Source organism: Choloepus didactylus, chromosome 22, assembly GCF_015220235.1.
Source record: "Choloepus didactylus isolate mChoDid1 chromosome 22, mChoDid1.pri, whole genome shotgun sequence".
Taxonomy (NCBI): domain Eukaryota; kingdom Metazoa; phylum Chordata; class Mammalia; order Pilosa; family Megalonychidae; genus Choloepus; species Choloepus didactylus.
In genome coordinates, this window is record NC_051328.1 from 23,286,223 (window position 1) to 23,303,498 (window position 17,276).

At 41.4% G+C, this 17,276-nt stretch overlaps 1 protein-coding gene across 4 annotated transcripts in view; it reads left to right on the top strand.

The window, feature by feature from the left end:
• The window catches only part of PRMT7 (protein arginine methyltransferase 7), a 57,070-nt gene that overhangs the window by 19,268 nt on the left and 20,526 nt on the right, over positions 1 to 17,276 (top strand). For all 4 annotated transcript variants that reach the window (XR_005213872.1, XM_037816347.1, XM_037816346.1 and 1 more), the window contains one exon: positions 6,790 to 6,898. Coding sequence is in view for 3 of the 4 variants with exons in the window: in XM_037816347.1 (XP_037672275.1) it covers positions 6,790 to 6,898 (109 nt within the window). In the remaining variant the exon portion in view is untranslated. The remainder of the gene's footprint in view (positions 1 to 6,789; positions 6,899 to 17,276) is intronic.

Here is a 17,276-nt window from a genome sequence, read left to right on the forward strand (position 1 = left end):
ATTGTGAATCGTGAATACTGCCACCATAAACCCCACTGTGTAAATGTCCATTCATGTCCCTGTTCTCATTTCTTCCAACTATACATATATGCCCAATAACAGGGTTGCAGGACCATATGGCAACCCCATACTTAGCTTCCTGTGGAACCACCACACTGCCCTCCAGATGGACTGCACCATTTTACTTCCCCACCAGCAGTGATTTGATACATCCCTCTCTCCACATTTTCTCCAGCACTCGTATCCCTCTGTTTATTTTTTAAACAGTTTTATTCACACCATACATTCCCTCATAAGTAAAAAATCAGTGATTCCTGGTATAATCACATAGTTAGGCATTCACCACCATAATCTATATGAGGACATTTCCATTTCTTCTGCAAAGAAAGAAGAGGAGAAAAAAGAAAAAAAAATTGACAGCTATAGAAAAAAGCAAAAGTAAAATACAAGAAAAAGGTCAGACAACAACACAAATGCCCTTCCCTTACATCCCTCTGTTTTGTTTACAGACATTTAGCTTTGGTATATTGCCTTTGTTACAATTAATGAAAGCATATTATAATGTTAACTGTCGTTTGCATTGATTGTATTTTTTCCCCAATACCATCCCATTTTCAATACCTTGCAAAGTTAAAATTCATTTTTTCTCCCTCATGTAAAAATGTTCTTAAATTTGTACATTTAATCACAGTCACTGACCACTCTAGGTTTCACTAAGTTGCACAGTCCCAATCTTTATCTTATATTTTTCCTTCTGGCATCATACATACACCTAACCTTCTTCTTTCAACCATACTCAGAGTCATCTTTGTTCATTGTACTTACAATATTGTGATACCATCACACAGTATTGTGCTATCCATTTCTGAATCTATACAATCAATCCTCTTGAGCATTCCATACTCCTTCAGCATCAAATGGCCAATCTCTATCCTCTCTCTATCACCTGATACCTTCATTTCTACACTCTTCTCCAAACTTTTTCTTCTTGTCTTTTCCTGTCTGTAGCACTCCCTTTAGTATTTCTTGTAGAGGAAGTCTCCTGTTCATGAACTCTCAGTGTCTGTAAATATTTTAAACTCACCTCATTTTTGAGGGACAGTTTTGCCAGATATAGGATTCTTGATTGGCAGTTTTTCTCTTTCAGTATCTTGAATATATCATACCACTGCCTTCTTGCCTCCATGGTTTCTGCTGAGAGATCCATACTTAATCTTATCAAGCTTTCCTTGTATGTGATGGATCGCTTTTCTCTTGCTGCTTTCAGTATTCTCTCTTTGTCTTTGATGTTTTACAATCTGATTAGTAAGTGTCTTGGAGTAGGTCTATTCAGATCAATTCTGTTTGAGATATGCTGCACTTCTTGGACCTGTAATTTTATGTCTTTCATGAGAGTTGGGAAATTTTCATTGATTATTTTCTCTATTATTCTTTCTGCCCCTTTTCCTTTCTCTTCTCTTTCTGGGACACCTATAATGTGTATATTCGTGTACTTCATGTTGTCATTTAGTTCCCTGAGACCCTGCTCATATTTTTCCATTCTTTTCCCTATCTATTTTTGTGTGTAGGATTTCCTTTCCTCTGCCTCTCCAAGTCTGCTGTTGTATGTCTCCATTGGGTTTTTCATCACTTCGCTGGTGCCTTTCAATCCCATAAGTTCTGCCATTTGTTTTTTTATGCTTACTAATTCTTCCTTATGGTCACTCAATGTCTTCTTTATATCCTTCATCTCTTTGGTCACATTTTCTTTCAACTTGTTGATTTGATTTAGAAGATTTGTTTGAACATATTTAATTAGTTGTTTCAACTTCTGAATCTCAGTTGAGGTGTTACTGTGTTCCTTTGACTCGGCCATATCTTTGTGTTTCCTGTTGTGGCTCGTGATTTTTTGCTGTCCAGGCATTTGATTTGTTTGATTAGTTTATTCTGGAGGTTGTTTTCTCTTTTTTGCCTAGGGTTTTCTTGTTGTTTGTCTTTGATCTCTGTCTTTTCTTTGTTTCTCTTGCTGGCCATCTCTTGCTGGCCAGTTGTCTGATTAGCTCTGCCCCCAGTTGTCCCCAAAAATCAAGTACCCACTATGGCATGCCACAGGGATGGGAGGTAGGCACTGGGCACTCTGGCAAGTTCACTGTGTGTGGTAATACAAATCTGCTGGCTTCCAGCAGTGCTCTGTTTTCCGCTGACCAGCAAGACCTGAGATTGTTTTAGAGCTCTGCTTTAACAGTTGGGTCTTCCATTTTTCTCAGCCAAAACAGGGCCGGGTTTCTGTACAGGGCGTGTAGACCAGCTCCTGTGGTCCTAAGAAAGGGTCTGGAGCATCTTTTTTTTAATAATTAAATTCAGTTTTATTGAGACATATTCACATACCATACCATTATCCATGGTGTACAATCAGCTGTTCACAGTACCATCATATAGTTGTGCATTTATCACCCTAGTCTATTTTTTGAACATTTTCCTTACACAAGAAAGAATCAGAATAAGAATAAAAAATAAAAGTAAAAAAGAACACCCAAATCATCCCCCCCATCCCACCCTATTTTTCATTTAGTTTTTGTCCCCATTTTTCTACGCATCCATCCATACACTAGGTAAAGGGAGTGTGATCCACAAGGTTTTCACAATCACACTGTCACCCCTTGTAATCTACATTGTTATATAATCATCTTCAAGAGTCAAGGCTACTGGGTTGGAGTTTGATAGTTTCAGGTATTTACTTCTAGCTATTCCAATAAATTAAAACCTAAAAAAGGTTATCTATATATGCATAAGAATGTCCACTGGAGAGACCTCTCAAATCCATTTGAAATTTCTCAGCCAGTGAAACTTTATTTCATTTCATTTAGCATGCCCCTTTTGGTTAAGAAGATGTTCTCAATCCCATGATGCTGGGTCCAGATTCATCCCCAGGAGGCATATCCTGCATTGCCAGGGAGATTTACATCCCTGGGAGTCAGGTCCCATATAGTGGGGGAGGGCAGTGAGATCACCTGCTAAGTTGGCTTAGGTAGAGAGAGAGAGAGGGCCACATCTGAGCAACAAAGAGGTACTCAGAGGGAGACTCTTAGGCACAATTATAAGCAGGTTTAGTCTCTCCTTCACAGTAAAGAGCTTCATAAGGGCAAGCCCCAAGATAGAGGGCTCAACATACCAAACCGTCAGTCCTCAATATTTGTGAGAACATCAGCAGCAATCCAGGTGAGGAAGTCCAACATTTTCACATTTTCCCCCAGCTCCTCAGGGGGGCCCTGCTTATACATATTTATTCTCTGCCCAGGTTACTTTGGGATGTGTCGTTACTTCACACTAACCTATAGAAACCTACCAGATCTCACTTCCTGTTCAAAGTTCCATGTAATTATGGTGTGGAACATCTTTTTAAAAGTGTTTCAATTCCCTTGCACCTTCCGAACTGTCCAGCAGATAGCACAGTTTGGTAACTTAATCATCCTCAGAAGCTGTTTTGCTTCTGAGCACAGGCTGTGTCTACACAGGTGAGCTAAAACTGTGGGATTCCTATGCCCTCACATTGCTGTCCAGAATCTGGCTCAATGTGGGGCTCCACTTGTGGCAAAGTACTCCCTCAGCTGACCCAGTACTCTAACCGTCCCCAAGGCAAGGAAATGGTCATTGGCTGCTGCTTCCCTCAAGGGTGGGGGAAGAGCTCTCAGACCCAGGGCTGGAAACACAGTCTCTTTATCACTTACTGACCTGGGCCTTGCAGTGTCCTCCCATGTCCCCCAGGTCTTCAAATGGTGGGAGATATGTCTCACTGCTGTGAGAGATTTTATAGTCTGTGTCCATGGTGGGAGGGGTCCTGTCTGCTGATTCTGTGCCTTTCCCACACTGAGACTGAGTGAGGGGGAGGAGAGAGGACCAGCAGGTCTGGGACAGAAGATTCTTACCTAATATTTCTTCTCTTTCTTCATTTTGGCATTTGCAGGGTCCCTTTCCAGTCTCAGAGTTTCAAACAATTCAGCATTGTCCTTTTTATCGTTGTATCACTGGAGAGAAGTTTTTAGTAGCTGTTTACATCACCATGTTGATCTCTCCATTTTTGAAAGATAATTTTGTTGGATATAGATTTCATGGTTGGCAGCTTTTTCTTTTTCCTTTAAGGACTTTAAATATGCCATCCCACTGTCTTCTGGTCTCTGGTTTCTGACGAGAAATCTGTCATTAATCTCATTGGGACTCCCTTGTATGTGACAACTTGCTTCTCTCTTGCTGCTTTCAAAATCCTCTTTGTCTTTGGATTTTGACAACTTCACTAAAACATGCCTCAGAATGTATCCTGCTTGGAATTCGTGGAGCCTCCTGGGTGTGTATATTCATGTCTTTCATCAGATCGGGGAAGTTTTCTGCCATTATTTCTTCAAATACTTTTTCTACCCCTCTGCTCTCTCTTGTCCTTCTGGGGCTCCCATGATGCATATGTTGGTACACTTGATGGTGTCCCCACAGGTCTCTCACACTCTGTTCATTTTTCTTCATTATTTTTTGTTTCTTATTACACTGGATAATTTCAATTATCTTGTCTTCAAGTTTGCTGATCCTTTCTTCTGCCTGTTTAAATCGTTTGAATCTATCATGTGTGTTTTTCATTTCAATTACTGTACTTTGCAGTTCCAGAATTTCCATTTGGTTCCTTTTTATAATTTTCATTTCTTTATATTGTTCAGACATCATTTTCCTAATTTCGTTTTGTTCTTTGTATATGGTTTTCTTTACCTCATTGAATGTTAAGTTGGTTGATTTAAAGTCTTTGACTAATGGTTACAATGTATGCACTTCCTCTTGAATAGTTTCTGGCAAATTATTTTTTTCCTGTGACTGGGCCATACATTCCTGTTGCTTTGTGTGTTTTGTAATTTTTTTTACAAGAACTGGACATTTTGAATATCATGTTGTTATAATTTTGTTATAAAGCATGTTGTATGCCACCTGTTTTCAAACGTGTAGAAAATAGAATCATTTGGCAAATATGACAAAATGTTATAAATTTGTTGGTTCTGGGTGTCTGTTATGGGGGTATGTTGGAGTCCTTTATATGAGTCTTGTATTATTTTTGCAACTTTCTTGTAAGCTTGAAATTATTTCAAAATAAAAAGTAAAAAAAAAAAAAGAAAAGAAAAGGCACTACTGGGGCTGCTTGTCTGCCAAGAAGGCATGATCCTAGTTTCCTCTCTTTCTCGTTTTTGAGAACAAGAAGAATATTCCCAGGAATCTCCAGCAAACCTCTCCTTGGGTATCATTGGCCAGAATAGGGTTAAACCCCATTCCTTATCCAATCCTGGAAAGAGGGGTTCAGTTGTCCTTAGACCAGACAGGTGCACCACTGAAAATAAGGTCAGTTCCCCAGAACTGCACCCTTACATCTGAGGGGAGGGACAAGGTGGTGGGCCAGCATGGATGGTGAGAAGTCAGCTCCAGTTTCCATTCCAGATAGTGTTTTGGTTGAGATCTTGAACTTCTTGTTCAGTTGAGGAGGAGGTTTTTAGAGCCTGAAGGATCAGGGGAAGAGATAAGTATTGTGTCAAGGGGCAGGAAAGGTCAGGGGATGGAACTGAGGTTGTGATACTTCTGGGAGTGGAGGCATAGTAATTGGGAACAATGAGAGTTTGAGGCCCTTCAAGTGAAATCCTAGAAATAATTTCAACAGTTGTGAAGATAATGCTTTTTTTAAGGCAAGCTTAAGTTCCCTTTAAAAAAGACTAAAGCACTTCTGCCTTGATCATTGTAAATTTCATGTGTTCACAGAAAATGTGGAAAACATAGAAAAATATTTAGCAAAAATGAAAATTGAGTCGTCATGACCAGTTACTTTATCATTTTGTTTCCATTCTGGGCTGTGTGGCCTCATGCAAGTCTGTATGTTTTCTTCACTAATGTGGTTGGTGGTCGGAGCAGTGGATTGTAGACTCTAAACTGCGCAGTATGGAAAATAGGAGTTGGAGCGACTTATGTTTATAGAGGGGTTTAGGAAGTCTCCTGGAGAGGGTAGGATTTGGGCTGCCTTGGAAAGTTGGTTTTGAATTGGCGGGTGGAGCTAGGGGAAGGGCTATAGGGCAGGGAAAGCTCAGGTTGCCTGTTGAACCGTAAGGAGATTGATGTGGCTGTAGCACTGGTCGTGGGGTATGGTGGGGCGTGGTCAGGCTGGGGAGGTAAGGTGGTCCATATTGTGGAGGGCCTTGAATGTCATAAAAAAATGTAAGTTGTGATGGGCCAACAGTGAAGATTTTGGACAGTTTTGAGCAGGACAGTGACCTGCTCACACTTATATCTGACAGTCTCTAGAGAGCATAGCACACATCCCACGTCACAGATTATAGTTTTGTGAGGGAAATTCCCTCCTGGTCCCACTGCTCTTTGGTACCCTCTAGCATGGCACTGACACCTTGACCTCACTAGGAAGTGGGGCCTCCTCAGGACCCCAGTGTCCCCAGTGTGCCTGGCATGTAATGGGAAGTCATAGCTGCAAGTTAAACCTAACTGAATCTCACTATTGTGGATTCCTTCTGATGACACACATTTGGAGAATAAAATAATTTACGTTGCACAGATGCAGTCTTTTTTATCTAGAGCAAATCAGCGTGAAAGAAATTGGTTGCCTGTATCTTGAATGGTTACAAAGTACATTTTGTATATTCAGGAGGAAATTCTGTCACCAAGGCCTCTTTTACATCAAAGCTTAGGTCAAGAATCAAGGAATATCCTGCTAACCTTAGGTGTTAGGATGCTATTTAATTTATTGCTCATTTTTACTTGGGTTTTTGCTTCAATTTTTAGGTTTTCAAGCCTATGGCTGATGCTGCTGTGAAGATTGTGGAGAAAAATGGTTTCAGTGATAAAATTAAGGTTATCAACAAGCATTCCACTGAGGTGACAGTAGGGCCAGGTGAGATCAACAGATCCTATGTTGAAAGCTTTATTTGCTCTTGCATGAGAGAGGAAAAAATTTAAGAAGTAAATGTATCCAAATAATTGCAGAAAAATGAGGTCTCTCTTTGTGGTGTTTCCAAAGATAAGCTCTTTGCTTCTTTTGATGTTATTTCTTTACTGGTTAAAACAAATCAGCAATGAATAAACCAGAGCTAAACAAATACAACAGCTGGGCTACAAATGAAACCTTTTGCTACTTTTAGTAAGTTGAAATTCTTGTGTGGCTCAACTTGCAACTTTAGGCAGGCAGAAGAGAAACTAATTAAATAGTAAAAAGAGGCTTACATAGTTTACTTAGTTCTGCTTTAATTATGTCCTGGAAGATCTTCCTGTATAGCACAAGCTCTTGAGTTGGGCACAAGCTCTTGAGATTTGTGTGAACATCTTTGATTAGTTGTTCCAGATTCTGTATCTCCTCCGGCTTTTTTATATGCTCCTTTCATTGAGCCCAATATTCCTTTTTCTTAGTATGGCTTATTATTTTTGCTGATGTCTGGGCATCAGATTATCTTAGTTGTCACCAGAGAGACTCAGTCCCCTGGGAGTCATGTCCCATGTAGGGAGGTGGGTAATGAATTTATTTGTGGAGTTGAGCTTAGAGAGAGAGAGAGGCCACATCTGAGCAACAAAAGGTTCTCTGGATGTGACTTTTAGGCATAATTATAGGTAGGCTTAGCCTCCCCTTAACAGCCATAAGTTTCACTAGAGCAAGCCTCAAGATTGAGGGCTTGACTTCTTAAGTAGGGTTCTTAATTTCACATAACATATATTCTGTCCAAGATAAACAATCACTGTCTCACATTATCTTCACTTAGTTGTACAACCATCATCACTCTCAATTTTAAATAATTATCGTAACCCAAAACACCGCAAAGCTTTTATCAGCCCCTAATTATTTATCCTAGTATTAGTGTGGTGCTGATAGGTATTCCTATTAAATATAGTCTATAATATACAATAGGTAATTTTTCCCATATATGATTCTGTTGTTAACTTTTTGTACCAATGTCATACCTTAGACATAGATCATGCAAGTACTTATTTATATTTGTAGTACTAATCTGTGGGATACATGCCTTTAAACAACTCCTTTCAATCATGCTCACCTTCAGTGTGACACTGATACTTATAATCCATTAATGAATTGTCATCATCCCTTTCCATTCCCATACCTTTAAGTTCACCCTCATTAACATGTCTGTACATATTAGGTAATCATTCCCCCTTCTCTAGCTTCTGTCTATCTCTAGGTCCCCTATATTCTACATTTTAAGACTAATTTTACATTATTCCGGGAGTTCATATTATTGATAACATACTAATCTTTTTGTATCTGACTTTTTCACTCAGCATTATGTCTTCATGGTTCATCCATGTTGTCATGTTTCAGGACCTCATTCCTTCTTACTGTTGTATAGTGTTCCATTGTATGTATATGCCACATTTATCATCTCATCTGTTGACAGACACTGGGATTGTTTCTGTCTCTTGGCAATTGTGAACAGTGCCACTATAAACATTGGTGTGCAAATGTGTGTTTGTGTCACCCGCTCTCAGACATTCTGGGTATATACCAAGAATAGAATTGCTGGATCATAGGGTAATTCTGATATCTTGTTTTTTTTGAGGAACTTCCAAACTGTCTTTCACAGCTGCTGTATCATTATACATTCCCACCAGCAATGAATAAGAGTTCCAGTCTCTCCACATCCTCTCTAGCATTTGTAGTTTCCTGCTTGTTTGATGGCAGCCATCCTTATTGGTATGAGATGATATCTCATTGTGGGTTTTTTTTTTTAATTCATTTTATTGAGATATATTCACATACCACGTAGTCATACAAAACAAAGCTTACATTCGATTATTCACAGTACCATTACATAGTTGTTCATTCATCACCAAAATCAATCCCTGACAGTTTCATTACCAAACACACAAAAATAACAAGAATAATAATTAAAGTGAAAAAGAGCAATTAAAGTAAAAAATAACACTAGGTGCCTTTGTTTGTTTGTTTGTTTGTTTCCCCCATTTTTCTACTCATCCATCCATAAACTAGACAAGGGGGAGTGTGGTCCTTATGGCTTTCCCAATCCCATTGTCACCCCTCATAAGCTACATTTTTATACAATTGTCTTCAAGATTCATGGGTTCTGGGTTGTAGTTTGATAGTTTCAGGTATTTACTGCCAGCTTTTCCAGTTCATTAGAACCTAAAAAGGGTTATCTATATTGTGCGTAAGAGTGCCCAACAGAGTGACCTCTTGGCTCCTTTTGGAATCTCTGAGCCAATGAAACTTATTTCATTTCATATCCCCCTTTTGGTCAAGAAGATGTTCTCCATCCCATGATGCCAGGTCCAGATTCCTCCCCAGGAGTCATATTCTTCAAATACTTTTCCTAACCCTTTACTGTTCTTTTCTCCTTCTGGGACACCAGTGATTCTTACATTTGTGTGCTTCATATTGTACATCACTTCCCTGAGATCCATTTCCGATTTTTCAATCTTTTTTACCATTTGTTCTTTTGTGCATTTGCATTCAATTGTCCTGTCCTCTAGGTCACTTATTCTTTCTTCTGCCTCTTCAAATCTGCTGTTATATGTCTCTAGTGTATTTTTAATTTGATCGACACTATCTTTTATTTCTATAAGATCTGCTTTTTTTAAATTTATTTACTCTTTCAAATTCTTCTTTATTCTCTTCTAGAGTCTTCTTGATGTTCTTTATGTCTTTAGCCACCCCACTGATGCTGTTTTGGAGATTTTTATGTACTTCTTTGATTAAGTGCTCTAAGTTCTGTATCTCCTCCAGCTTTTTAATTTGGTTGTTTGCCTTATCCATATGTTCTTGAGTTTTCATGTGCTTTTTGATTTTCTGTTGACTTCGGGGCATTTGCTTATCTTGATAGGTTATTTTGGGAAATGCAGGATTATTTGAGCATTTATATATTTTTGGCATAGCACAGCTTGCTGGAGTGCACTTTCCATTTCTTCCCAGCAGATGGTGCTCTTAAGCCATCTCTTACCCTCAAGCCATCTTTCCCCCAACTGCACCTGCATACTGGTCAGGATCCAAACCAAGTGGAAATCCAATCAGCTCACCAGTTTTCTGTATGCACTGGGAACTGCCAGTCCTGGGGGTGGGTGGTAGACCTTGTTCAGTTAGTCAGGGAGTCTGTTTAAGGGCACCGTGAGTCTGGTGATTCCCGAGCCTCTAAGTGGATCATTCTCGGACTATGGGGCTGTGTGTCTCGCCCACCAGCTCATATGTGCCCTGCTCCCTGCCTGTTGTGCTCCCATGAGCCTCTGGGGTGCGGGTGGGGCTCCTGATGCTCCCATGTGGCACCCCTACTTGTACCTGCCTCTCACCTGTGCACACCACGGGCTTCCTTGGAGGGATAGTAAATGTTGTCAACACAGGGCTGCTGTTTCTTGACTTCCCTGACAGGAACTCCAGTCTCGGGGCTGAGGAGAATTATCTCCACAGCTAATTGCTGAGGTATGTGTGCAGGAGTAGAGAGCTGCTCTTTCGACTGCTTGGCCGCCATTTTGCTGCTGCCAGGCCCTGGTGGCACTTCCGGCTGAATAAACTCACCCCGTTCTTTGAGACACAGTTTCTCCACTTTTTCATCCAAGTGCCCATCATGTATTGTAGCAATCTCTCTCTGACCGCTTACACCCTGCAATCGCTATCTAGAGTGTTTTCTGCCTTTTCTCTAATTTCTTTCATGGAGGAGAAGTTTGCTCTGCCCCACCTGTTCTGCCATCTTCCTGGAAGTCCCCTCTCCTGATTTTTTTAAAATGCAATTTTATTGAGATATATTCACACACCGTACAATCCATTCAAAGTATGCCATCATTGGCTCACAGTGTTATCACATAGTTGTACATTCGTTACCACAATCGATTTTAGAACATTTTCATTACTCCAAAAAAAACCCACAAAAAACCCCAAAACATCCCATACCCCTTATCCCCACTATTATTGACCCCCTAGCATTGGTGTGGTACATTTGTTATTGTTGATGAAAGAATGTTAAAATATTACTGTTAACTATAGTCCAGAGTTTGCATTAGGTGCATTTTTCTCCATGTACCGCTCTCTTACTAACTCCTTATAATAGTGACGTACTTTTGTTCTGGTTCATGAAAGAACTTTTTTATATTTGTACTATTAACTATAGTCATCATCCACCACAAGATTCACTGTATTATACAGGCCCATGTTTTAACCTCTAGCATTCCTTCTAGCAACATACATGACTTTATAAATTTCCTCTTTCAACCACAATCACATACATAATGCTGTTAATTATACTCACCATAATGTACCACCATCACCTCTATTTAAAAATTCTGCACACATTAAGCATCTGCTCCCCATTCTCTGTTCTCATTCTGTCTCCTGGAAACCTATGTTCTAGATTTTATCTCTGTGAGTTTACGTATTAGAATTAGTTCGTATTAGTGAGATCATACAATATTTGTGTCTGATTTATTTCATCCAACATAATGTCCTCAAGGTTCATCCATGTTGTCAAGTGCTTCAGGACTTCATTTTTTCTTACACCTGCATAATCTATTATGTATATATACCACATTTTGTCAATGTGCAAATGTCTGTTTGTGTCCCTCCTTTCAGTTCTTTTGGGTATATACATAGTAGTGGGATTGCTGGATCAAATGGCAGCTCTATAATTAGCTTCTCAAGGAACTGCCAAACCATGTTCCATAGCAGCTATACCATTCTACATTCCCACCAACAGTAAATAAGTGTTCCTCTTTCTCCACATCCTCTTCATCACTCACAGTTTCCAGTTTTTTAAATAGTGGCCATTCTAGTAAGTGAAATGATATCTCATTTTGATTTGCATTTCCCTAATAGCTAGTGAAGTTGAACATCTTTTCATTTGCTTTTTAGCCATGTATTTCATCTTTGGAAAAATGTCTATTCATGTTTTTTGCCCATTTATAAACGCGGTTGTTTGTCTTTTTATTGTTGTGTTGACTTTTTTTTTTTTAATTCAGTTTTATTGAGGCATATTCACATACCATACAGTCTTCCATGGTGTACAATCAACTCTTCACAGTATCATCCTATAGTTGTGCATTCATCACACCAGTCTATTTTTGAACATTTTCCTACACCAGAAAGGATCAGAATAAGAATAAAAAATAAATTAAAAAGAACACCCGAATCACCCCCCCATCCCACCCTATTTTTCATCTAGCTTTTGTCCCCATTTTGCTACTCATCCATCCATACACTGGATAAAGGGAGTGCGATCCACAGGGTTTTCACAATCACACTGTCACCCCTTGTAAGCTACATTGTTACACAGTCGTCTTCAAGAGTCAAGGCTACTGGGGTGGAGTTTGGTAGTTTCAGGTATTTACTTCCAACTATTCCAGTATATTAAAACCTAAAAAGTGTTATCTGTATAGTGTCTAAGAATGTCCACCAGAGTCATCTCTCAACTCCATTTGAAATCTCTCAGCCACTGAAGCTTTATTTTGTTTCATTTCGCATCCCTCTTTTGGTCAAGAAGATGTTCTCAGTCCCACGGTGCTGGGTCCAGATTCATCCCCGGGAGTCATATCCTGCGTTGCCAGGGAGATTTTGCACCCCTCGGTATCAGGTCCCATGTCGGCGGGAGGGCAGCGAGATCACCTGCCAACGTGGCTTAGAGAGAGAGAGAGGGGGCCGCATATGAGCAACAAAGAGGCACTCGGGGAGACTCTTAGGCATAATTATAAGCAGGTTTAGTCTCTCCTTGCAGCAACAAGCTTCATAGGGGCCAGCCCCAAGACAGAGGGCTCAGCACATCAAGCCATCAGTCCCCGGTGTTTATGAAAACATCAGCAACAAGCCAGGTGAGGAAGTCCAAAACCTCTGCATTTTCCCCCAGCTCTTCAGGGGGGTCCTGAATATATATTTTTAATCTCCACCCAAATTACTTTAGGATGTGTTGCTATTTCATTCTAATCTACACAGACCTACCATAGCTCACTTCCTATTCAAAGTTCCATGTAATTGTAGTGTTTGAACAAACTGTAGAAGTTATATTGTTTAGAAAATATAGATCCTACACCAAAGAAACATCTCTTCCCTTAGTCTCACATGGAAGTTGAAATTTGAACAGTCAGTTTCAACTACCCTTTGGCCCGATTTGCTCTAGTCTTAACCAGATCTGCTTTATTCGTATCTCTAATTGAAGTCTGGGCTGTATTTCAGCTTTTTTTTTTCTTAACAGTTGCTTTATGCGTTAATACTGCTATTCACATCTGCTGAACTCTAGCTCTGAGTTTCAGGTGTAACACAGATACCCAATGTTCCAGAGACCAATCAGGTTATACATTAAGGGATCAACATCTCAGAGTTTGGAGATAGCCATTACAATTCAGGAATAGATTTGACTGCTGTAAGAGCTTACAGTCTAGGGACGATTACAATAATCATTTCCCTGTTAGGCTCTAAGATTCAATTCTGAGTTTACACAGTGTAGTTAGTCCATATTGGTGAGGCATTATAGCATTTGCCTTGGTTTCTGGCGTACTTCACTCAACATGCTGTCTTGAGGATCCATTTACCTCATTGCATGTCTCACAGCTTCATTCTTTCTTGTAGTTGCACAGTATTCCATTGCGTGCACACACCACAGTTCACCATTCTGTTCCTCAGTCAGTGTACCCTTAGGCCACTTCCACGCATTGCAAATCATGAATACTGCCTCCATAAACACCAGTGTGCAAGTGTCCATGTCCCTGCTCTCGGATCTTCCAAATACATACCCCATAAGGAGGTTGTAGGACCTTATGGCCCCACATACTTAGCTTCTTGTGGAGCCACCACAGTGACCCCCAGAAAGGCTACACCATTCTGCCTCCTCATCAACAGTAAATAGGTGCATCCCTCTCTCCATGTTTTCTCCAGCACTTTTACCTCTATTTATATTTTTTCCTACAATTTTATAGAGATGTATTCACATAACATACAGCCATCCACAGTGTACAATCAGTTGTTCATGGCATCATCACATAGTTGTACATTTATCACCACAGTGTGTCGACTGGTTTTTATCCTGGTTCTGGGTCATATTTTCCTTCTTTGTGTTTCTAATAATTTTTGTTTAGATGATAGATATTAAGACTTTTTCCTTGTCAAATGTTGAATTTTGTTGTCTTCCTTTAAAAACTTTGTTTTGGCATGTAGTTAGCTTACTTGCAGATCAACTTGATCCTTTCAAGGCTTGTTTTAAGCTTTGTTGGAGCAGGGTTACTGTAACTTTACCCAAAGTCCGAGTTTCTCAAGAGCGGCTCTATTGACATTTTGGGCCGGATGCTTCGTTATGGACTGTCCTGTGCGTTGTATGTTTAGCAACATCCCTGGCCTTCACCTGCTGGATGCTAGTAGCATCCCACCCCCCAGTTGTAACAACCAAAAATGTCTGAAGACGTTGCCAAATGTCCCCTGCAGAACAAAATCTCCTCCTGTTGAGAACCACTGCTGTGAGGCTACATAATGTCAGTCATAATGTTAGGACATTTCTGGGTATCTGCCAAATGCCCTTGGTATTCAGCAAGGATTCCCTAGTCTGGCTGAGCAGAACTTGAATGTTTCCTAGTCCTCTCTGAGCTGTGGAAATTGTTTGGCTTATAGCATGTGGCCATCCTTTGCCCAGCCTTATAGATTCTCATCCTGTGTGTGTGTGTGATCTATTCACCAGCATACTAAAAGGGACTCTTGTGCAGATTTCTGAAGTTCTTTATCTGTGTAACTTCCTCTCTGGTTCTCTGCCCTGCAAGTTCCAGTCATTTCTAGTTCCCTGAACTTTACTTTCTGTCTGTTTAACTCAGCAAGATGGCTGTGCTCTGCTTGGCTTCTCACTCCCTGTGTTGGCCTCTGGAAAGTGCCTCCTGGCCAAAAGCCAGAGCAGTAGTAGGCTTCACTTTGTTTCCCTTCTTGGGGCACAAACTGTGCTGCTTCTTGTTCAACCCTGAAAAGACTTGTTTCATATATTTTGTCCACATTTCTAGTTGATTACAGTGGATGGATAAGTCTGATCCCAGTTATTCCATTATGGCCAGTAGTAGAATTTTTTTTTTGGAAAGTTTATCTGTCTTGCTTGACAGCAAAGAGACTGACCTGCAGAGCAGCCTTTGCCATGTGACACTGGAGAGCACTACCCACCCCCCACTGCCCAGGCTGTGTGTGTTCACACACATCTCCAGGATTATGGTGGCTCCTCATACGCTTTCTTAATACTTTTCCTCTGTAGCACTTCCACAGCAGTAATTCAATAATTGTTTATGTAATTGTGTGTTTAAAATCTACCTCCCCACACATCTGAAGCACCGAGGGTCATGGACTGTGTGGATCTTATTAGTTACTCCTTTACATAACTTGCACAGGGCCTGGCACATATAGGATTTCAGTGATATTTGTTGAGTAAGTAGATTGTCAACCTAAGCCCATGAAAATGGAACTTGTTTCCAGTTGCCAGACTTGGCCAGTGACTTCCTTATAGCTGAGCCTGCTGGTCTCCCCCTGCTCTCCTCTCAAATGCTGCAGCTGTGGCACTTCTGCCACTCGGTCATTCTCAAAACCCTCTTCCTGGGCCTCAGTGACATTTCCCAATTTTGTTTCTTCTTTGCTGCTTTTTCCAAGTTCTATTCTCAGCCCTTTTTAAAAATGGCATCTGAGTTTCTTGCATGTTCCCCAGAGATGGATTCCACACTGAGTCCTGTGGGGCAGCTGTCTCAGGGAGCAGCATTTGTTTGTTCATTGGTTCATTTGTCTGTTCATTTGGCTAATCCTTGTGAGGCACCTCACCTGAAGGAACTTCCCCTCCTTAGGTGCCCCTGCACCCTGCCCGCTCTTATAAAGGAGCACTCGTATGCTAACAGGAGTGCGGTCGCAGTTGACTCGTCTGGGGGAGGGTGGCGGCCGGTTGCTAAATCCTAGGCTCTCAGGATTGCTCCGAGGGTACCGGCGGCGGGGGCTCTTTCCTGGAGGCGAAGGCGAGGCGGGGGACTTGGCCAGGTCCCCGGCAGGAGGCGTGCAAAGTATGGAGGGCGGTGAGAAAGGAACAGGCGGGACACGGTTCTTTTAGGGTGAAGAAACCAAGAGAGTTTATTAGGGGAGAGTACAAGCTTATATCGGGCGTTTAGAGGGCGGGGTAGCTGTAGAGGTTAAAGGCTTGGATTGGTTCTGAGAGGGCGCGGAGGTTGATTGAAAAGGGGCGAGAGTTACTCCCGTAACGGTGTCTGGCAACAATGTATGCGCACCGGTGGTGATGGGAGTTGCACTGGCAACGGGGAGTGTCCGGGCAAGATAAGGGGGTGGGGAAAAGGCGGTTCCCTCCGGCAAGCCTCCCCTAACAGTGTTATTTTGGGTGAGGAAATGGGGCCTGCCTCCGGCCTCACTTTCCCAGGCCCGGGGGGCTGTAGAGGGCGCTGTCGCCCGTGCCCACTACCCTCCCCAGGGGTGGATCCGGTCCCCCAGCCCAGGCCCGCCAAGTTGAAGCACGTAATCAGTGTCCCGCACAGGAGCACTTGTTTAAAATTCACTGGGTCGTAAAGCTGTTTTTATATTTTGATGGACCAGATTTGAAATATCATTTAAATTATATGATTGGTTTAAAAATTATTCAGGAGGTAGAATTGTCAGGGCTTAGTACTTGATTGGAGGTAGGGGTGACAGAAAGGGAGGAATCAAGGATTCAGCTGTTTGTTGACTATTACTGGGTGCTGGACATTGTTCTAGATGTTCTCCTGGAGCCAGGAAATGATGCCTAGGTTTCTGGACTGACTGTGCTAGTGGTGCCATTCACTGAGGCAGAAACACTGGAGGGAGAGCAGGTGTGTGGGGGCAGTGGGGGTTCGATTTGGCAGTGTCTTCCAGTTGAAGTTTGGCATGACATCAGAGAGGGTAGTCAGGGCCACTCTGGAGGGTGGACTCTGTGCCCAGGAGCTTTAGTTTCTTGCTTCCCTCCTTTTCACTTCATACTGCTTTTGGGCACTGACACACGTCATAAGAAGTGTACAGTGTTTACTTTGTTATCTTAACTACTGTCACAGAAGGCAGATCTCCTTACCTGTTTTACAGATGAAGCAACTGATGGGTTCAAGGTAGAAAGCACAAAGGCCTGGGTCTATATGACTCAGGGTTCAAGCTCTCTGCTGCACCCTTTTTTCTTTGAGCCACTTTAATGCTGCTCTTCTTCCTGCATCGTCCGTGGGACTTGTCTTCTGTGCAGGAATGATGAGTGGGCTTTGTCAGTTGTAATTCATGAGCCTTTAGGAATGTTTACAGTTAATTCTCCATGATGAAT